We start from the raw sequence: 22,619 nt of genomic DNA on the forward strand, positions 1-22,619 counted from the left end.
CAGAGAATCCCGGGAACTACAAATTTTTTTTAGGTGCCGGGAATTGTAGTCCTGTGAGGGGTTACCTAACAACACCAAAGACGACACCAAATTGGGAGGGGTGGCTAATACCCCAGAGGACAGGATCACACTTCAAAATGACCTTAACAGATTAGACAACTGGGCCAAAGCAAACAAGATGAATTTTAACAAGGAGAAATGTAAGGTACTACACTTGGGCAAAAAAAAAATGAAAGGCACAAATACAGGATGGGAGACACCTGGCTTGAGAGCAGTACATGTGAAAAGTGTCCAGAAGAGGGCAACCAAAATGGTCAAAGGCCTGGAAACGATGCCTTATGAGGAACGGCTTAGGGAGCTGGGTATGTTTAGCCTGGAGAAGAGAAGGTTAAGGGGTGATATGATAGCCATGTTCAAATATATAAAAGGATGTCATATAGAGGAGCGTGAAATGTTGTTTTCTGCTGCTCCAGAGAAGCGGACACGGAGCAATGGATTCAAACTACAAGAAAGAAGATTCCACCCAAACAATAGGAAGAAATTCCTGACAGTAAGAGCTGTTCAGCAGTGGAATTTGCTACCAAGGAGTGTGGTGGAGTCTCCTTCTTTGGAGGTCTTTAAGCAGAGGCTTGACAGGCATATGTCAAGAATGCTTTGATGGTGTTTCCTGCTTGGCAGGGGGTTGGACTGGATGACCCTTGTGGTCTCTTCCAACTCTATGATTCTATGAACAAGTCTCAGCATTCTGCAATTCCCAGGATTTCTTTTGGGGGGGGGAGCATGGGAAGCATTGACAGGCCCCCTCTCCCTGTTGAACTTCTGACACTTGTTGAAGACAGCAGAAGTACTTTTATGGTTTCAACTGATTTTACACTTATTGCACACTGCTTAGAGGCTACAGTGTTAAGCGGTATATATTTAAATAAATAAATGCAATGTCCCAGAATCTCTGACCATTGACCATGCTGACCGGGGGGGGGGGGTTGAAGTCTGGAGGGGGCACAGATTTGCCCCATCCTTGCTTTGCAGCAACATTTGCCCCTGAGATGCAGACGTGGTTCACAATGATCGTCATGCGGGGGGGGGGGAATTAGCGCATTCACTTTAAACTCCCATTGCAAGCACCTTTAGGAATCTGAGATGACGTTTGGTGTCCTCCCTTTGGGACTTCGTGGCGCTTTGCTTAAAAAAGAAAAATGCCTTAAATTCAATTTAATTTGAGATCGGGGTTCTTTTAGAAAGCGATACATTTTAAAGTCTTGTTGTTTTCTTACACTAAAAAATCATTTTAAAATTTATTCTTTTAGCGATTTGCTCTAATTCACCGTGTTGAGGCTGTCCTTTGACACGCAGCGCAATTATTTTTGCATTTAGCGAACGGTTACAAGAGTGCAGAGCTCTGTTTTTAATTGAAAGGGGGGTTGCTTTCAATTCCTTCTCTGCTTCCCAGTTGCCTTTTGGCCTTTTGCATGCAAAAGCAAACCTTGATGGTCGTCCCACTCTGGCATTTTGCGGAGGAGGGTGCTTCTCTCTCCTCCCCCCCTCAAATGCACTGCATCTTTCTCCCCCTTTATTAATATATTGCTCTTGGAGGCAGATATCAGCATCAATATTAAACAGATTTCTTCTCCGTATGCCTCTCTCTGTCAGTGTGCGGGGCATATTTCATCTGTATTTACAATGCCTCAGTAGCTAATGGACTAATGGGACTTTCAGGGGTTACGTTTGCGATACATTTGCCCTCTTTCTCTGACCACAAGAAGCTATTAGCGTTTCCACATTTGCTTTTATCTAGATCTTCCTAAGAGAGGGCTGGGAATATTTCAGCCAGTCACTCCTAATACATCTGGCGCTGCCAAGAAAAGTGTTTTCATCCTGCCCTTTGGCTGAAAAAGATTCTTGGAGCCATTCCCAGTTCAGTAACAAGCCAGGCCATCTCTGCCCCTCAGGCATAAAGGCCCCTGACCATCAGGTCCAGTCGTGACCGACTCTGGGGTTGCGCGCTCATCTCGCATTATTGGCCGAGGGAGCCGGCGTATAGCTTCCAGGTCATGTGGCCAGCATGACAAAGCCGCTTCTGGCAAACCAGAGCAGCACACGGAAACGCCGTTTACCTTCCCGCTGTAGCGGTACCTATTTATCTACTTGCATTTTGATGTGCTTTCGAACTGCTAGGTTGGCAGGAGCTGGGACCGAGCAACGGGAGCTCACCCCGCCACAGGGATTCGAACCGCCGACCTTCTGATGAGCAAGCCCTAGGCTCTGTGGTTTAACCCACAGAGCCACCTGGGTCCCTAGGTTGGCAGGCATACAATCTAACAAAAAGGGGGAAATGAATGAGGAAGAAAGAGGGAAACAAGCAAACTTGGGTTCTTGGAGTGACTCACAGTCCAGTAAGAAACAAAACCATCACTGCCCCTCAAGCTCACAATCTTAGATGTCAAGGAAATAAACAACTATCTGACTTTTAGAAGGCATCTGAAGGCAGCCCTGTTTAGGGAAGTTTTTAATGTTTGATGTTTCACTGTGTTTTTAATATTCTGTTGGCAGCCACCCAGAGTGGCTGGGGAAACCCAGACAGATGGGCGGGGTATAAATATAATAATAATAATAATAATAATAATAATAATAATAATAATAATAATAAATTTATTATTTATACCCTGACCCTCCAGAGCAGGAGAAAACAAACTCGTAGATCAAGGTGCTTGCTCACCTGCCATGCTTGCTACAGGACCAAGAGCAAAAGTTTGGGAACGTCTAGCAGCGTTGTACTGCAGGACAGTCCTGTGAGGCTGGGGGGGAAAACAACCCTCGAAGTGGAAACTGTCTCCCGATTATCTCCATCATCATGTACTTCTCTAGAGGCCCAGATGATGGCTGTGACATAAGGAAAGTTGCATCCCTGCGGGAGGTGTGTGTGATGCAAGCTTTGGGGAGAGAAATGTCTCAAACAGTCTCACCCCGGTTGCTCTCCAACACAGGTGCTCCAGATTGTCCTTTGGCCAGCGGGACTTGCATTTGCCAAATTTAAATCTGGTGGAACAGCTGATCGGCGCCGACTTCTAGCCCAGCGATCCCACAGTAGCTAAAACAGGGGGTCGAAGACAGTGCCGACTGAGAACTCTGGAGGGCAGCCGATCCCCGTGAGGCTTGGTCCCCACTGAACACCAGTGCTTGGGTCTTCCTTTGCAGGGTGGGGATACTGGTCACCTGGTGTCATGGTGATGTCAGGTGATTGACAGGCGGATGCTGTGCTCACCCATCAAAGCAGCCTGCCAGCCACGCAGGACCTCAGGATCGGGTCAGCCACACCGAAAAGGGTCCTTGCTCCTGGTGTAGTGTTTAGAGCAGGCACCCCCAAACTGCAGCCCTCCAGATGTTTTGTCCTACAACTCCCATGATCCCTAGCTAACAGGACCAGTGGTCAGGGATGATGGGAATTGTAGTCCAAAACATCTGGAGGGCCGAAGTTTGGGGGTGCCTGGTTTAGAGCAAGGGCAGGGGACTTTAGGCCCTCCAGAAGTTACTGGACTCCTAATTAGCATCAGCCACAGCCAGCGTGGCCAATGGATAGGCTCGAGATCAGAGGTGCCAGAGATTAAACCTGGGACCTTCTGCATGCGAAGCAGGCGTCCTAACATCTGAGCTAAGGACCGTGCCTAGGCCAGAGAGATGCCTTTGTTCCTCCTGATAGTCCTTTCTCACACACTGAAACCCTGCAGAGCTGCTTTGAATTAGAAACGCTATTTATTTTATTTTATTACGTTTTATTTATATCCCGCCATCTGACTGCGTTGCCCCGGCGAATCTGGAGAGCTCCCAACCAAATTTTTAAAAACACAATAAAACATTAATAATGCCAAGGTTGCAGGTTTGATCCCTGTATGGGGGCAAGCTGCATATTCCTGCATCGCAGGGGGTTGGACTAGATGATCCCCAGGGTCCCTTCCAACTTTACAATTCTATGATTAACAATTAAGAACCAATCTCGCAAAGAAGTGTCGCCGCTTAAAGGACCGGTGCAAAGTATGATCCCCATTAAAGAAAAGGAAAGAAGTAGCTAGCCTCTGCTCGATTGCTGTCCTCATTCTCTGGCTTCCCCATGGCTGACCTCGCATGCACAAACTTGAAAGCCTCTTTTCTCCCCTCCTTCGCTTGCAGGACCAATAGGGACCCAGGTGGCGCTGTGGTTAAAACACTGAGCCTAGGGCTTGCTGATCAGAAGGTCGGCGGTTCGAATCCCTGTGACGGGGTGAGCTCCCATTGCTTGGTCCCAGCTCCTGCCAACCTAGCAGTTCGAAAGCACGTCAAAATGCAAGTAGATAAATAGGAACCGCTACAGCGGGAAGGTAAACGGCATTTCCATGTGCTGCTCTGGTTTGCCAGAAGCGGCTTTGGCATGCTGGCCACATGACCTGGAAGCTATACGCCGGCTCCCTCGGCCAATAATGCGAGATGAGCGCGCAACCCCAGAGTCGGTCACGGCTGGACCTAATGGTCAGGGGTCCCTTTACCTTTACCTTTTACCTCGCTTGCAAGAGCAAGGAGGCTCTTTCCATTACTCTGATGCTCCAGCAGATGACTTTGCCCCTCCTGAAAGTCTCAAAGTTGCACACTGCTGCATTACCTCTACTGAATCCCTGCACCAACCGCCCTCTAAAGTTGGGCATGAAGCAGGCTGTCTGTCTGAAAAGGCTACGTCAGAGCAAAAAGTTTCCAGCCTCAACCCCGTCCAGCAAGGAATACAAAAAGACTCCCAAGAGGCATGCGATCGTCTCTGCTCCCACCGGGAGAGCTAAGGGATTGGAAAGTTAGCATCGAGCAAACAAACAAAACAAAACAAAAATCGGGTTGCCGGGGGAAGGAACGGCAATGTCTGAAATAATGAGGTCCTCATGGGTCCTCTTCGCCTCTTTGAATGGAGTCTCCTAGGGCCAAGAGCCCGGAGCAGATTGGGAGGCAATTTGCGCAGCTGAAGTCAATGGAAGGAAGTCAAACAGGGGGAGAAGGCAGGCAGTGACTGGCAGCCGGCGCAGAAAGCAAATAATAATAATCCTATATTATTATTATTATTATTATTATTATTATTATTATTATTTATACCCCGCCCATCTGGCTGGGTTCCCCCAGCCACTCTGGGCGGCTTCCAACAAAACATTAAAATACAGAAATCCATCAAACATTAAAAGCTTCCCTAAACAGGGCTGCCTTAAGATGCCTTCTAAAGGTCTGGTAATTGGGGTTTCTCTTTGACCTCTGGTGGGAGGGCGTTCCACAGGGTGGGTGCCACTACTGAGAAGGCCCTCTGCCTGGTTCCCTGTAACTTGGCTTCTCGTAGCGATGGAACCGCCAGAAGGCCCTCGGCGCTGGACACAAAATAATTCAAGACAGTAACAATGCATTGGGCATTTATTCAAAAGCCAGTTAAAGTTATTTAGGTTTACTATGCAAAACTGATGAACTTGATTTGGCAATAGCAGGTTTTCAAAGTCTGCTACTCATTTGCACGTCCCAAGACTCTTAATCTCTGTATTAGAGATTGTTGAAGACCCACATTGGGGATAAGATTCCTACATGGCAGGGGGTTGGACGAGATGACCCTTGTTGTCCCTGCCAACCCTACAATTCTATGATCTGACGAACACATCAGAATCACAATTTGCTAAGTGTGGACAAGCAGAAATCCAGCGTTTGTCCACTAGAGGGCAGCAGCTGCCACAAGCATCTTTTCCAATGGGGGTGAAGATTACAAACAGGAACCGGCTTTTAAATTATATTTTTGTTCGGGCGCCTTGGGCACTTCAATTTCTGGTGCCGGAGGTTGGAATACAGTCGTTGCAACTTCTAGTCCTTGGCAAGCTTTTGTCCCTGTGTGAATCCGTCTGTTTCCTCTGAAAGCCCTTGCAAAGTTCAAAGGATGAGGCTCTAAAATTAAACAGTGAAACGGAGAATAATCCTTCCAGCCTCCTGCTCTCACAGTTGCCAATGAGATGCCCCTGTGGGAATCGCACAATCAGGACCTGAGCACAACAGTGCTCTCCCCTCTGGCGAGAACTGGTAGGAAATCTCAATCTCAGGGCTGTGGGTTCGAGCCCCAGGTTGGGCACAATATTCCTGCCTAGGGGGTGCCTTCCAACCCTAGAATTCTATGATTCCCAGCAAGCAGTAACGCTTTCAGGAGGGGGTACGTCCCTTCCTCTTCCCCCTCTCTCACATACACCCCAGCAAGCAAACAATTCATACACAGTCCTGTGGGATTTGGGGGTTATCCCTGAATATTCCTTAGCCAATAAGAAGGAGAAGAATTCATTGTTTATACCTCGCCCATCTGGCTGGGTTTCCCCAGCCACTCTGGGCAGCTCCCAACAGAATTAAAAACTTCCCTGAACAGGGCCTGCCTTCAGGTGCCCTCTAAAGGTTATATAGTTATTCATTACCATGACATCTGATGGGAGGGCGTTCCACAGGGCGGGCACCACCACCGAGAAGGCCCTCTGCCTGGTTCCTTGTAACCTCACTTCTCGCAATGAGGGAACCACCAGAAGGCCCTCGGAGCTGGACCTCAATGTGGGGCTGGGCGATGGGGGTGGAGATGCTCCTTTGGGTATATGGGACTGAGGTTGTTTCGGACTTTAAAGGTCAGCACCAACACTTTGAAGTGTGCTCAGAAATGTACTCAGAGCCAGTGAAGATCCTTTATATGGTCCTGTTATATGGTCCTGGCGGCCGCTCCTAGTCACCAGTCTAGCTGCCGCATTTTGGATTAGTTGTGCTTTCCGAGTCCCCGTTAAAGGTAGCCCCACGTAGAGCGCATTGCAGTAGTGCAAGTGGGAGACAACCAGGGCATGTTCCACTCTGGCGAGACAGTCTGCAGGCAGACACACAAACACACCCAGAGAATCATAGAATTGTAGAGTTGCAAGGGACCCTGACGATCATCTAGTCCAGATGTATCAAGCTGTCCTATATGGGGATTGAACCTGCAACCACCGAGAAGGCCCTCTGCCTGGTTCCCTGCAACTTGGCTTCTCGCAATGAGGGAACCACCAGAAGGCCCTCGGTGCTGGACCTCAGTGTCCGGGCAGAACGATGAGGGCGGAGACTCTCCTTCAGGTATCCTGGACCAAGGCCATTTAGGGCTTTAAAGGTCAGCACCAGCACTTTGAATTATGCTTGGAAACGTACCTTTTCTGCAGCAGTGTGAAAGGGTGCGGCGTCTGAGCAGTGCATAATGAGGAAGAGATTGCAGTGCGCGTGTTTGTGTGCTGATGTGTATCTGCGTAGCCCCCACCCGTTCGGCACATGGCTCATGCAGGGGCAGCCGTGGGCAGCCGGCCAACAAACAGCCAACAGGCAAACGGCATAATCTAGTTGATGGGATTCAGGGCGGATACAGCAGAGGAAGGGCAAAGCAGAAAGCCCGGCATTGCAGGAAGGGCAGGGCAGCCATAACTCTTTCATCGAAACCACGGGGGATTCTGAGACCCATAGCAGTCAGGAAGGAATGGCTTAAGCTTTTGCATCAATGTGGTCTCCTCCATTGGAACGGTCTTTGCCAGCCTAGGCTTTTCCGGGTGTTTTGGACAACAACTTCCATCGGATCCAGCCAGCTCGCTGCTGATGGAAGTTATGGTCCAAAATATCTGGATGGCACCACTTTGGCGAAGGTTGCATTAAAAAAAACAATCCCCGAACTGTCCTTAAAATCTGTTGGTTTTATCTGTATTTCATCCGCTCTGGTGAAAATAGGGACATCCTATTCCATCCCTGCCAAGATTTCTCCAGTGAAGGAAAAGCGGGACATTCTGGGATCAAACCAGAAACTGGGGTTGCTTTTGTAATTCTGGGACTGTCCCTGGAAAATTGGGGCACTTGGAGGGTCTGCAGGCCCGGCTCTACATGCAGGCTGGGTGGCGCAGGGAACCATGGCGCCGGCCCGCCAGGAGGGCGCCACGAGCTGCGCCCACCCGCTGGCTGACCGGTCCGCCGCGCAGCTGCGCCTGCCCGCCCGTCGCGCAGCAGCGCCTGCCCGCCCACCCGCCGCGCAGCCGTGCCTGTTGCACCCGCGCGGCGCGCGGCACCCACCGCGCTGGGAAACGGGGTGGGAGGGCGCCGGAATGGGGCGGGAGGGCGCCGGAGGATCCGGCACACCACGGCGCCGGGAGCGCTTAAGACGGCGCTGAGGGTCTGGTTTTTCAATAATTTCATTGGGTCTCAGGATGCTGGACAGCATGGTCCTTTGGTCTGATCGAACAGCATTCTTCTTATGTTCAAATTCCCAAATTCTGTTGCATCTCATCTGAAGGCGTCTGGGCCCAATCATAAAACCATCAAAAGTAAATAGGATAGGATTGCAGGGAAGCTAAAAAGAAGGCAGAAGTCCTTCAGACACTGTCTTTCCTCCCCTGGCATTGTTCCGGGTTTGGAGAACCATCAAAACATTTCCAAACTTTCCTTCCCAATCATGAGGACTAGAGACTTGTGTTTTTAAAACAAGAAGTGGTGAAGAGAAGTCTTTCAGATCCTGTCTTTTCTCCCTTGGCATTGTTCTGGCTTCGGAGAACCTTCAAAACATTTCCAAACTTTCCTTCCCAATCATGAGGACCAGAGACTTGTGTTTTCAAAACAAGAAGTGGTGGGGATTTGCAAGAAGCCAGGTTTTGCCAGCCACACAGGTCGGCTTTGCAAGAAGTGAAGTGCACATTGACAATGCTCCTAAAGTAAACACAAGCAACAACCACTTTTCCAAGGTCCGCCTTTACCTTTTGCCACAGGGCTTCTCTCGATGCCAGGGAGGAGCAAGCCGCCACAAACCAGCAGTTCCCCACCTGGCCCTGGTGCAAGTCGTGAGAGCTGATTCCATCCACAAAGAGGTGGGGGTCGTCGCAAATGTCCTGCACAGAGAGAGGAGGGAAAAAACACAAGATGAAGAAGACACCATTACTGGCCCCAACAACATCCAACATACCATCTCAGGACTGTTTAATTGCTCATCGTCTAACATTGTGTATACCATCAAATGCCAACAGTGCCCTTCAGCTCTCTATATTGGACAAACAGGCCAAACCCTACGCCAAAGGATAAATGGACATAAATCTGACATTAGGAACCACAAGACAGAGAAACCAGTAGGAGAACACTTCAATCTCCCAGGACATTCTATACAAGATCTCAAAGCAGCTGTCTTACTACAGAAAAATTTCAGAAACAGACAAGAAAGAGAAATTGCTGAATTGGGACTCATTACCAAGCTTAAAACCACGGAGCCACCTGGGATGAACAGAGACATCGGATTCTTATCTCATTATGCATGATCTAGCTTTCTTTTGTGCCTCAGCCCTTGCTCCCCCCCCCCGCAGGACCAATTGCAGTCATCAGCAGTCGTTAACAGCCATCAACAGGTTCACCACTCCTATCAGCCCATCACCCATTCCCACCCACCCCCACCCTCTGAATATACATAAGGGTCTGGTTGATTCTGTTTCAGTGTATCTGACGAAGTGTGCATGCACACGAAAGCTCATACCAAAATAAAAACTTAGTTGGTCTTTAAGGTGCTACTGAAGGAATTTTTTTTATTTTGTTAAGATGAAGAAGAGTCACTGCCGTCCAGTGTCAACAAAACTGAGCTGGGCGGGCCAGAGGACCAGTTTCTCCCCTAAATATTTGGAAGACTCTGCAACATCCTGGGCCAGAAATCAGATTCCTGCGCAATAAAAAAAAAAAGCATCATCTCGGCACAGAGCAGGGAACATCTGCTTAGGAAAATGCCGAGCAGGGAACCCAAGTCGCTGTTTGACCTCTCCTCCTCTGCTTTCCGGAATGTTTTGACAAAGAACATAAGTGAGCAGAGACCCAACATCAAGGGACCTAGATCAGGCTCATTTGCAGCATGTTGTATACATATGACTCTATTTCATCTGATCCACCCACTGTAATTATTAAGTTTGCAGATGATACTACCATAATGAGTCTAATTGCAGGTGGAGATGAATCAGCGTACAGAGGGGAAGTTCAAAAAGTATAAACATGGTGCTTAGAGAATAACTTGCACCTAAATATTAGTAAGGGACCCAGGTGGCGCTGTGGTTAAACCACTGAGCCTAGGGCATGCTGATCAGAAGGTCAGTGGTTCGAATCCCTGTGACAGGGTGAGCTTCCATTGCTTGGTCCCAGCTCCTGCCAACATAGCAGTTCGAAAGCACGTCAAAATGCAAGTAGATAAATAGGAACCGCTACAGCGGGAAGGTAAACGGTGTTTCCATGTGCTGCTCTGGTTTGCCAGAAGCGGCTTTGTCATGCTGGCCACATGACCTGGAAGCTATACGCCAGCTCCCTCGGCCAATAAGGCGAGATGAGCGCGCAACCCCAGAGTCGGTCACGACTGGACCTAATGGTCAGGGGTCCCTTTACCTTTAAATATTAGTAAGACAAAGGAGATGGTGTTGGACGTTTGGAGGAAGAGAGGGGAACTAGCCCCATTGTATATCTGGGGGTGTTGTGTGGAGAGAGTCTCTTTCTTTAAATTCCTGGGGGTTTGCCTTAGTGAAGACCTCACTTGGAAAAAACAATATAACTCAGGTGGTTAGGAAGGCCCAACAGAGACTCCATATTCTCAGGATCTTGCGAAAGAACAATGTTAAATAACAATTGATGATCTCCTTCTACCGGTCCACAATAGAAAGTGTCCTCTCGTATTGTATCACAGTGCGGTACGTTGGCTTGACAGCCACGGACAGAAAGTCTTTACAGAGGGTGGTGAACACGGCACATGATATCATGGGCTGTCCCCTGAGCCCGCTAGATGACATCGCAAGGGATCGTTGGCAAACTGAGGCTGGCAGTGGCCCTCCTATCCAATGCCATACAAATAAACCCCTGGGATGAATTAATTCCCAATCTAGGCCATAGTGTCTGTGGCTCTGAATGACAGAGAAGTCACTTTCCAGTACCTAACAGCAGACGCTGCAATCCAAACCACGCACCACGAATGATGAAGAAGCAAAAGTTGCCCTCTCCAAGATATTCCCTTCTAGCATAAAAACAACAACAGGAAAAACCACCACCCCCAAGTCCAATTCAATCAGACTCTTGCTGGCTTGTGTCAAAGTCTCAGGTCGCAGAACAAGACAAACAGACAAACACACAGATTGCATATTAAGTTTGGCATGCTCAGAAAGAAGGGTCTGTTTTCCATTAAGCAGGCATTACGAGATGCAGGCTCTTCCAAGCACCGCTGCCAAGCTGGATCTCCTCCTTGGAGCCACACAAGTCAGGCTACTTGGAAGAGAAATATTACGATCCGACAGCAGCAGGGTTGTGCAGCTTTTTTGCGCTGATAGTCACTCCTACCCGACCCCCGCCACCGGCAAGGAGGGACCATATAGGCTGCCTGAATTTACTTAAGGATGTAAACCGAGCTGGCTGGATCAGGCCCAATGGCCCACCTCGTTCAGCACCCTGTTCCAAAGAGATCGCCTGTGGGAAACCAGCAAGCAGGATTCATAGAATTGTAGCATTGGAAGGGACCCCCCGAGGGTCATCTAGTCCAACCCCCTGCAATGCAGGAATCCCAACGAAAGCATCCATGACAGATGGCCATCCAACCTCTGCTTAAAAACCTCCAGAGAAGGAGAGTCCGTTCCACTGTCAAATGGTTCTTAGTGTCAGAAAGTTCTTCCTGGTGTTTAGTCAGAATCTTCTTTCTTGTAACTCGAAGCCACGGGTTCGAGTCCTACCCTCCAGAGCAGGAGGAAAGAAGCTTGCTCCATCCCCCATGTGACATCCCTTTAGATATTGAAAGATGGCCATCCTAGCTCCTCTCAGTCTCCTCTTTTCCAGGCTAAACATACCCAGTGAGAGCCAGTGTGGTGTAGTGGTTAAGAGCCGTAGACTCGTAATCTGGTGAACCGGGTTCGCGTCTCCGCTGCTCCACATGCAGCTGCTGGGTGACCTTGGGCTAGTCACACTTCACAGTGTTTGTTGTAGGGGATGAAGGGAAAGGAGAATGTTAGCCGCTTTGAGACTCCTTCGGGTAGTGATAAAGTGGGATATCAAATCCAAACTCTTCTTCTTCTTCTTCAGCTCCTTCCTTCAACCGTTCCTCATCAGGCTTGGTTTCCAGACCTTTAATCATCTTGGTTGCCCTCCTCTGCACACATTCCAGCTTGTCAACATCCTTCTTAAATTGTGGCACCCAAAATATAAATAAATAAATCGTGGCACCCAGAACTAGACACAGTATTCCAGGTGTGGTCTGACCAAGGCAGAATAGAGTGGGACTCTCATAGAATCATAGAGTTGGAAGAGGCCACAACGGCCAAGGAGTGTGGTGGAGTCTCCTTCTTTGGAGGTCTTTAAGCGGAGGCTTGACAGGCATATGTCAAGAATGCTTTGATGGTGTTTCCTGCTTGGCAGGGGGTTGGACTGGATGGCCCTTGTGGTCTCTTCCAACTCTATGATTCTACAGTGTCCTCGTTTCTGCACACCTGCCTGCAAACATGAATATACCTGTCTTATTTTTAAAGTAGGCTTCCGGAACCTGCTGTTAACTCTGCTCTGCTAACAGGGTTGCACACCTTGGCGGGTGTGAAATGCAGGAACTCATTTCGCTCCGGGCCTCTGATCCTCTTCTTTGCTTTCATCCATGCATGAAACCACTCAAATTAACACCCTTCGCTTGGCTGAGCCGTGCGGCTTTGCTGATAACGCTGCTCTGCTTTCGTGGCTGTGCAACGTCTCACCTTGGCTTCTCTCTCGCAGGCAAGGCATGCACCGCTGAACGGCAAAAGCATGTTCGGCACACCCTCAATTAGCAGCAATGTGCCCTCCTCCCCACATCGAGGTCCACGAACGACCTTCACACTCAGGACACCGAGCTCGCCTTGCCAGCAAATGCAACTGCAGCCGTTTGGTCTGAGCTGTCGATAAGGCCCAGATTTACATCACAGAATTGTAGAATCGTCAAGCTGGAAGGGAGCCAAGAGGTCATCTAGCCCAACCCCCGGCAATGCAGGAATCACAGGCTCAGTCCACTAAATTTTTCCCTTTGAAAAACAGCCTGGGGTTCCCCCAAACAAGTCATTTTGTAATGATGGTGTTACAACCTTGGTGGATCACGGGGTGGCTGTAGACGTAGCGTATCTTGTTTTCAGTAAGGCTTTTGACAAAGCCCCCCGTGATATTCTTGTGAACAAGCTGGCAAAATGTGGGTTGATTTGTAGCTGGTTGACCGAACGAACCCAAAGAATACTCATTGATGGTTCCTCATCATCCTGTCTTATGGGCAGTGCTGCGTGTGGGAATGTTCAGGAATGTGGATGAGGAAATATTATTAAATATATCCTCTCCCAGCTTGTGTTAACAAGCTCCAAACTTAGCAGAGTAACATTCCCTTTCAATGCACAACATTGAACGGTCATACGGGTTTGCTTAAACCTCTACAATAAAGTATATTTCCTGGATTTTCCCCTTTATCCCACTAAAAAGAAAAGGCACAACACAGTGCTCTTTTAAAAGTATAAAAAGAGTTTACTTACAAGCTTCTTGAGATACAGCACAACTCAAGAGGTAAACTAGCTTAGATAAAAGTAGTATATACATGTGAAGTACACTTATATGAAGTGAGACTCCATTTCCTCTCTCTCTTGGCTGGAAGCCTAGAGAGTGTCTCCTCACTAAGATGTTGCTTGCTTGAAGTGTGTGGTCCAAGAGAGGGAAATGGCTACTGGCCAGTGAATTTATCTGCCACTTTTTCCATCTCATTTGCATGTGTGGAGGAACAGGAAACTGACCTTGTCAGGTGTTCCTCCATGTGGACACTCTAGGAACTGTTGTGAGTTGACTGCACCTGTTTACATCCCACACTGCGTAGCGTATTTTTCCGTGTATAAGACTGGGTTTCCCCCCTTTAAAATCATGCTAAAAAGTGGGGGTCGTCTTATATATGCATAGGGCGGACGTTTGATTGGTTGCTGCCACGGCTGTCAGCAGCTATTGTGCGTTTTATTGGTTGCTGCGACAATGGGTGGTGTTGATTGGCCGAGGCTGCGGCAATTGGGCGGGCGATTGGCGAGGGGACAGACGAGAGGCGGATTTAGCGACACGTGCGGGTAAGCGATTTTCGGCATTCCCGTTTAACAAAAGCTGAACAACCCTCGGTAACCCCCCCCCCCAAAAAAAGCTCAACAACTCTGGGCAATCCTCCCCCGAAAAAGCTCAACAACTTTTTGCCATCTCCCCCCATTTTCTGAAATTTCAGTCCCCCAAAGTAGGGGGCATTTTATACATGGGGGCGTCTTATACATGGGAAAGTACGGTATATCCTGCTCTAAAACAACACCCGAAAAGAATTTGGCACACAGGCTCTCTGAGCTCTCGTGCCAGGAAAAGCTGAAATAGATCAGCCTCTTTAATAAAACCATGCAAACTGAACAAGTTTGCAGAACTAATGCTATAACTTTTTTCCCGGGTGCCATGGTTTCCTGCCTCTAGCTTTTGGTGGGGTGGGGGTGGGGAAGGACACTGGAAATCTGCAGATAGATCTCCCGTTCTCTGCAAAACTTCTTTTCGAAGGAGCTGAGGGACCAGATGGGGCTGGAATCGAGAGCCTGTTTTGGCTGTAGCACCGACCCTGTGGAATATCCTCTCCAAAGAGAGACATTCTGGAAGCTCCACCTACTGGATATATCAAGCATCTCATAAAAAACCTCAGCTGTTTTACCCAGGCCTTGGAGGGGATTATTCTGTCCAGTGTAGCTGATTTGGTGCTTTAAAACAGCACTTTTGATGACTTTTTCTGTTTCGTAAGCTGCATTTTATTGTATTGCATTTTGAATTCGATGCACCACAGAGTTTGGGAATCGCTGCTCTAGTGGGTGTGCAATAATGCAGTTCAGTTACAGGATAAAATCTAAACTGTAATTTACGGGCAGTCCCTACATGGCCTTGGAATGAACCAGTTATCTCCTTGGAACATCAAGTACACGGTCTGTCCCTGCATCTTTGCCTATGTAAAATGAGCAGCTCTTTCCCTGAAGGAAAACCTCTCCCAAAATTCTGCAGGTTTCTCCACCACCACACTATGACTCCTCTCTCCCCCCCTTACACACACACCTATTAATTATTATTAATTATTATTATTATTATTATTGATAGATAGATAGATATCTTTATTGTCATTGTCCCCTTGCGGGAACAACGAAATTACTCGGTTGCTACATCCACTCAGATAAAGCATTCCGCATAATCCAAAATTACAAAACCTAGTTAAAAACAGTAAATATAATACAAATAACAAGTAAAATAAGATGACTTCAAAGTCCAGGCTTTCCATTTAAGGCCAAAATCGCTCTAGAGAAGAAACTGTTCTTGAGACGGCTCGTTCTTGCCTGCATTGTTCTACAGTAATACCTCGGGTTACGAACGCGATCCGTTCCGGATCGCAGTTCGTAACCCGAATAGTTCGTAACCCGGACGCGATGCGCAGCGCCATTTTGCGCATGCGCGGCGAAAACACTTCCGGGTTTGCGCAGTTCGTAACCCGAACTGTTCGCAAACCGAGGTGTTCGTAACCCGAGGTACGACTGTATATCTCCGTCCCGATGGCAGGAGCTGAAAGAAATGGTGACCAGGGTGCGTTGGATCTCTTGAGATGTCTAGTGCTTTTCTATGGCACCTGGTGGTATAGATTTGTTCTAAGGTGGAGAGTGAGCAGCCAATAATGCTCTCTGCTGTTTTAATAATTCTACACAGCCCTGCTCTGTCCTGAGAAGTACAGCTTCCGTACCACACACATAAACCGTACGTGAGCACGCTCTGTATGGCACAGTGATAGAAGGCAAGCAGCAGCTTTTGTGGAAGATGGTTCTTCCTTAAAATTCTCAAAAAGTACAGTCTCTGCTGCGCCTTCTTCACAAGCCCCCTTGTATTAACACTCCAGGACAGATCCTCCTGTAACTCAATGCCTAGAAATCTAAACGTTGTTACCCTCTCCCAGGGCTTCCCAACAAAATTTTCTCGAGGACCCCTCATCGAGCCGCTATTGTGACAAGGACCCCCATTAATTCCTAATCCTAAATTAAAAAGTGAGAGCCAAATTAAGAGTCTTTTTATATTTTATATTTATACGTTTTTTACAGTTACAACAGAGTACTCCATCAGTATACAGTTAGTTTTAATTTTCTCCTAATTTATTTTTGAAAAAATCTAATGACTTACTTTTGTACTCTGGGAGCTTTGTTTCAAGATGGCGCCGGAGTTTCGCTGGTTTCATACATTCATTCGAAAGGCTTTCATAGCAAATTACACATTGAGGTTTAGGCTGTTCCTCAGGTCCAGTGACCGTAAAACCGATTTCCAAGTAATCAGAGTTATATTTTCTAATTTTTCCAGTAAGCTTAACACTGATTCAAGGGACGCCGACGATTTAGGTTCAATGGACACTGACAAGATCAGTTCGAGAGTCACTGACTTACTTGCTTGAACATCAAATGCATTATCTTCCTCTTCATCTGTAGGCCTTTGTCATTTTAACGAACCACTTTTTAACCAACGGTCCATTTTTAACTACGCGAACTGTAGCTTCCGCGAAAAACAACGCTTTGTTTACAAACACTACTGTCTTGCAAAAAGGCAGCGCGCGCCAGGGAGGAGGGAGGGGAATGGAGAAGACAGGATACCTGCGCAGTAGCGCACAAATGAAGCCGACGCACGCAAAGCATCTTGGGGAGGTGAGCGTTAGTAGAATGTGCGCGCTGCCTCTTTGCAAAACAGTAGTGTTTGTAAAGCGCCACCTAACGGCACACAGCAGAACTACTGCCTCTATCTAATTCTAGTTTTGCGCTAGACTCTGCTCATGCAGGAAGCGGCCAAAACAAAAAATCTGTTATCATACAAAATATATTTAATCTATTTTTTATTCTAATAGCATCTTGCGGAAGCCTCTGGCATAGCTCAGGGACCCCTGGGGGTCCGCGGACCACCTGTTGGGAACCACTGCCCTCTCCACACAAATGCCGTCAATCAAAAGTGGCTGGACCTCGTTCTTCTGTCTCCTAAAGTCCACCACAAGCTCCTTTGTTTTCTTTGTATTTATGAGCAAGTTATTAACTCTGCACCACTCTGTCAGCCGCTCTACCTCATCTCTATAGTCCGTTTCACCCTCCTTATCGGAGATGAGCCCGATCACGGTTGTGTCACCTGCAAATTTGACAACCCTATTTCTAGGGTGGGCAGCGACACAATCATAGGTATAAAGAGTATAAAGGAGCGGACTAAGCAGACATATTATTATTATTATTATTATTATTATTATTATTATTATTATTATTATTATCTGCCTTTTTCCCTAACAGGGAAAGATAAAAACAAAAACAGGTAAAAAAAAACCCACAATAATTTAAAAGCAAGTAATTAAAACACGGGACCCAGGTGGCACTGTGGGTTAAACCACTGAGCCTCTTGGGCTTGCTGATCAGAAGGTCAGTGGTTCGAATCCCTGTGACGGGGTGAGCTCCTGTTGCTCGGTCCCAGCTCCTGCCAACCTAGCAGTTCGAAAGCACGTCAAAGTGCAAGTAGATAAATAGGGACCGCTCCAGCGGGAAGGTAAACGGTGTTTCCATGTGCTGCTCTGGTTCGCCAGAAGCGGCTTTGTCATGCTGGCCACATGGCCTGGCAGCTGTACGCTGGCTCCCTCGGCCAATAACGCGAGATGAGCGCCGCAACCCCAGAGTCGGTCACGACTGGACCTAATGGTCAGGGGTCCCTTTACCTTTTTAATTAAAACACACACATATACACACACACACCTTACAAATAGTCACAATGAAAACAGCACGGCACCCATCACCAGCCGTCATTAAAAGCAGTTCATTTGCAAATGTATCAAAAAAAACACAGGGCATCCCATTTTCCCACGTGAGATCGTGACAGCCATTTTGGGTCTTGCAATCCCACCCCGAAGAAAAGCCTTTTTTCCAGGGCGAGATTATGGAGCGGGTCACATGACTCGCCTGGAAGCACGTCCTGGAAAGCGCGTGTCCCAGTTTTTGGTGTGAAAATGTTGGAAGGCGCGCAAGACGGTCTTCACCCGCTAGCAGAGGGACAACAAGGAGGGGAACTGTCTGGCTTCTCCAGGGAGGAAGTTCCAAAGTTACCTGGGAGGAGCCACCACCGAGAAGGCCCTGCCTTGCGTCCCTAACTAGCATGCCTTTGAGGGTGGTGGGGCAACGAGAAGGGCCTCCCCTAGAGATCTCAAAGGCTGGGCCGGTTCATATGAGTTAATACGGTCTCTCCCCTACCTATGGAACTACACTTGCCTTGATAAGGTAGAAGGGTGGCCCAAACTGTTAACCTTTTTAAAGTTAATCTTCCTGGGACAATGTGAGGTCTCCCAACGAAAAAGACGTGAACTGCTTTTAGCAGTTCCTAGAAACTGCCCCTCCTTCCCCTAGTGGTGGAAAATTTGCAAGATGACAAATGCGTTTGGCTTTTCCCTGCAGGGCAAAAGAAGACTTTGGTTCTTCGATTTGTATCAGCTGAGGTTCCAAGAACTGTGTTGGCTCCACGTTCTCAGGTATGTTGAAAATCCTGTTAGACCTGCAGCTGAAGGAGTGGGCAGAATCAACTGGCCCTTGTGGGAGCTCCGTGCCCACCAGGTCATCCGTATCAGTTTCTGGCCATCTTCGGGTTTAGTTTGTTTTCGCAACGTTCTCCCTTCGTTATTTCAACACCAGTATTGGCAACACTGAGCCGCTTTATGCAAGGTCAAAGGATTTGTCGCCTAGACCAGTCTAGTCCATCCAAAGGGCAAAAGGAGGTCTTCCTCACCCTTGCCAGCTCATTTTCTCCTGCCCTGGAGGGCAGGACTCGAACCCATGGCTTCAAGTTACAAGAAATGAGATTCTCCCTAAACATCAGGAAGAACTTTCCGACAGCAAGAGTTGTTTGACCGTGGAACAGACGCCCACAAGAGGTTGTGGACCTTCCTCCCTTGGAGGTATTTAAGCAGAGGCCTTCTGCAATGGATGCTTTAGCTGAGTTTCCTGCATTGCAGGGGGTTGGACTAGATGACCCTTGGGGTCCCTTCCAACTCTACAATCCTATGAATTCACCGATCATCTTCCTTCAGAACCACAATGGTGTGTGCCCAAAACCTGACACCTCATCAAATTTCAGGTGTGCTGCAGCTGAGCATCAGGAGAATCTGGGACTATCATGCAGTCCTGCCAGACTGTTCTTGGGCTTGGTGGAGAGGAGCCAGTAATTCAATCATCTGCCTTCAGCTCAGCTAACCTTATTTCAGAAGGGAGAAAGCTCAAAACGAGCTCTGGCCTAAGACGCAAAGAAAAAAATCAAATGCACTTTCTTTTTTTTAAAAGACCCCATTGATCAGCAGACATACTAAACATTAAAGGCATTGCTACGGAATTTAAGTGGCTCATCCTTCTGCAAAACCTTTTTGCAAGAAAACACCCCTCCAAGTGATGTCCTGACCACCGCTCAGTGCTAGCACAGCTCCAGCTTTGCATGGAGAAAGTCCCAGATTCGAATCCTGCAGCACCAGTTAAAAAGGATCAGGAGATCCACTGCCAAACAGAATAGACAACGCTGAGTTAGAGGGACTAATCCTGACAGCTCAAGAATGGAAGATGGCAGAATCGCCAAGGATGTGCTGTAAGGCAGGCATCCCCAAACTTTGGCCCTCCAGATGTTTGGACTACAATTCCCATCATCCCTGACCACTGGTCCTGTTAGCTAGGGATCATGGGAGCTGTAGGCCAAAACATCTGGAGGGCCGCAGTTTGGGGGTGCCTGCTGTAAGGGGAGCTGGCTTCAGACACCAGGCCTATTGGGTAGACCAGAGGTTTTCAAGCTTTTTGAGCCCATGGCTCCCTTGACCAACTATATTCTTTCTGCGGCACCCCTGTGGGGCTCAGGAGCCCAGTTATGCCACCCCTTGCCTGGAGAGCTGGCAGCCCTTCGCCCTTTTTCCGAACACCCTCCCTTGTGGAGTGTTCCCTCTGTGGAGGGCTGCTGCAACCAACAGGTGTTTGGGAGCCAGGGGCATGAGAGGGCATCAGAGGAGGGAGGGAAGGAACGAGGGACAGAGGCCAGAGTTGCCTGCAGCACCCCTGACCACCATCCAAGGCACCCCTTGTTTGAAAACCACTGGGCTAGACCAACTCTGCGTTAAAAAGATGCCCTCAAATGTGACACGAAGGCTGGCAACATCAACACTGCCATGTGAAAATGACTTTCAGGTGACCATAGCAGTGACCAGAGGAGGAAGGGCCACTGGGAGGAGAGCAGAGAGAAGAATGCCCTGGTGCATCTGCAGCAACACAACCAGACGCCTTCATCTGCCCCAGCTGCAACAAAACATGTCCCTCCTGTATCGGTCTCTACAGCCACAGCAGGCGCTGCGACTCTCCAACGGTTTGAGTTCGCCCGCAAAGGCGCACTCCATCGTCACCCGAGGCAGACGGGTGCCAGCCAACTAGTGACGATATAAAGGAGACGAAAGCAGCCGAAACAGACAGACAGACACACACACACACACCCCAAGATGGCCAGAAATAAGGGTGATCTGGTGGGAATGTGGCACGTCGCTCCCACAAGGGCCAGTTGATTCCGCCCACTCCTCCTGCTGCAGGTCTAATGGGATTTCCAACATACAGTGGTACCTCTACTTACGAATTTAATGCGTTCCGAACGCACATTCGTAAGTCGAAAAAAAATGTAAGTCGAATCCCATAGGAATGCATTGGGAGAAAAAATTCGTAAGTCTATCTAACCCTATCTAAAACTTTGTAAGTAGAAAAAATCCTATCTAAACCGCATCCAAGATGGCGGACGGAGCTCCGTTCGTAAGTAGAGTTATCATACCTGCCAAGTTGCTGTCAGAGAAATAAGGGACCGGGCCAGAAATAGCAGACCGGAAGTAGCCCTGCCGCTCGGAGCATGCTCAGAAGTGACTTTTGATGCTGCTTTGCCTAGTTCCAAAATGGCCGTCGCGCCTGAAGTCGCACTGCAGCCATTTTGGAACTGGGCAGAGCAGCATCAAAAGTCGCTTCTGAGCATGCTCCACCCAGTTCCAAAATGGCCACCGCGCCAGAATAAACCAGGGGAAAACAAAAAAAATCCGTTTTTTCAGCTAGGAACAGCTGGAAAAACGGGGATTTCCCGGGGAAAACGGGTGACTTGGCAGCTATGAGAGTTATTCGTAAGTAGAGGTACCACTGTACCTGAGAACGTGGAGCCTACACAATTCTCAGAACCTCGGCTGACCCAAAACAACACAACGCTTGCTTTTGCCCTGCGGGGAAGAGCAAAGGACATTTGTCACCGTGCAAGTTTTTCAAAACAATTTTCAAAGCGATTTCCTAGGAACGACTAAAAGCAGTTCACGTCCTTTCGTTGGGAGACCTTGCGCTGCACAACTGACCCTGGAAGATTAATTAAAGAGGTTAAGAGAGAAAGGCGATTGCAACTGTTATCAACGCCAGTGCATTTGTGGTGGAGCGGGAAATATGCTACTTTAACGATATGTTCAGAACTATCGCTGGAACCAGCTTTCCTTTATCAAAGTTCTGGTACAAGCTCGAGAAATTCAGCGATCCCTAGAAGATACTGCACACAGAGGGCCTCTGCGAATGGTCTTTTTGCAGCAAAACCTCGTGATTCTGCTGATCTTTGCCCCCCCCCCTTTTGCATTTTAAGAACAGTCAGCGGTGCCTAATCTTCTCCAAAGGCCCATACCTGCCAAGTTGCTGTCGGAGAAATAAGGGACCGGGCGGAAGTAGCAGGCCGGAAGTGGCGCTGCCGCCATTTTGGTACTGAGCGGAGCATGCTCAGAAGTGACTTTTGATGCTGCTTTGCCCAGTTCCAAAATGGCCGCCGTACCAGAATAAACCGGGGGAAAACAAAAAAATCTGCTTTTTCAGCTAGGAACAGCTGGAAAAACTGGGAATTCCCGGGGAATACGGGAGACTTGGCAGCTATGCAAAGGCCTGTTCTCACAACGGCCAGCCAGCTAGCCAGACAGGATCATGTTTCTCAATACCAGTCACTGGGGAACCGTAGCAGGAGTGCGCTGCCTTCCGAGTCTCTCAACACATGCTCAGAGGCCCTCTGCTCCTGAATGCCAGTTTCTGAAAGCAAAACATCAATAGCCCCAGAAATGCCACAAAATATTGTAGCCCCGGATGGACTCTGGTGAAAACTTGAAGGGAATGGCATATACTTTTATTATACCGCAAAAGGACAGCAAACAAGAAAATGGCGAAAGAAGCATTTTGACACTGATACAAGAAGACGAGTGGAAATATTTGGTGGACAGACAGGTGCTTGTTTTTCCTTAGGAACTGGCAGGATCATCGATGGGTTTATTGGGTGGTGAAAGCTTATAGGATGGGGATAGGTTGAAAAGGATAGATAAAAAATTAAAGACTGATTTATAAGGTGTGGACTAGGAAAGGTTACATATAAGAAATTTCTCGAGCTGATTTTTTTTGGGGGGGGGCGAACAGAAAGTGGGGTTAGTTGAAAATATGGGAAAGAATGAAATATGGAAATTAGATTTAAACAAGTTATATAACCCTTGGGCGGAAAGATGT

At 48.1% G+C, this 22,619-nt stretch overlaps 1 protein-coding gene across 2 annotated transcripts in view; it reads right to left on the reverse strand.

Annotated features, from left to right (window-relative positions):
* Positions 1 to 22,619, reverse strand: part of CAPN5 (calpain 5) — a 75,782-nt gene that overhangs the window by 28,748 nt on the left and 24,415 nt on the right. For both annotated transcript variants that reach the window (XM_035115499.2, XM_060273922.1), the window contains exon 3: positions 8,766 to 8,897. In XM_035115499.2, the coding sequence (XP_034971390.2) occupies positions 8,766 to 8,897 (132 nt within the window). The remainder of the gene's footprint in view (positions 1 to 8,765; positions 8,898 to 22,619) is intronic.

The sequence above is a fragment of the Zootoca vivipara genome, chromosome 4, assembly GCF_963506605.1.
Source record: "Zootoca vivipara chromosome 4, rZooViv1.1, whole genome shotgun sequence".
Classification (NCBI taxonomy): domain Eukaryota; kingdom Metazoa; phylum Chordata; class Lepidosauria; order Squamata; family Lacertidae; genus Zootoca; species Zootoca vivipara.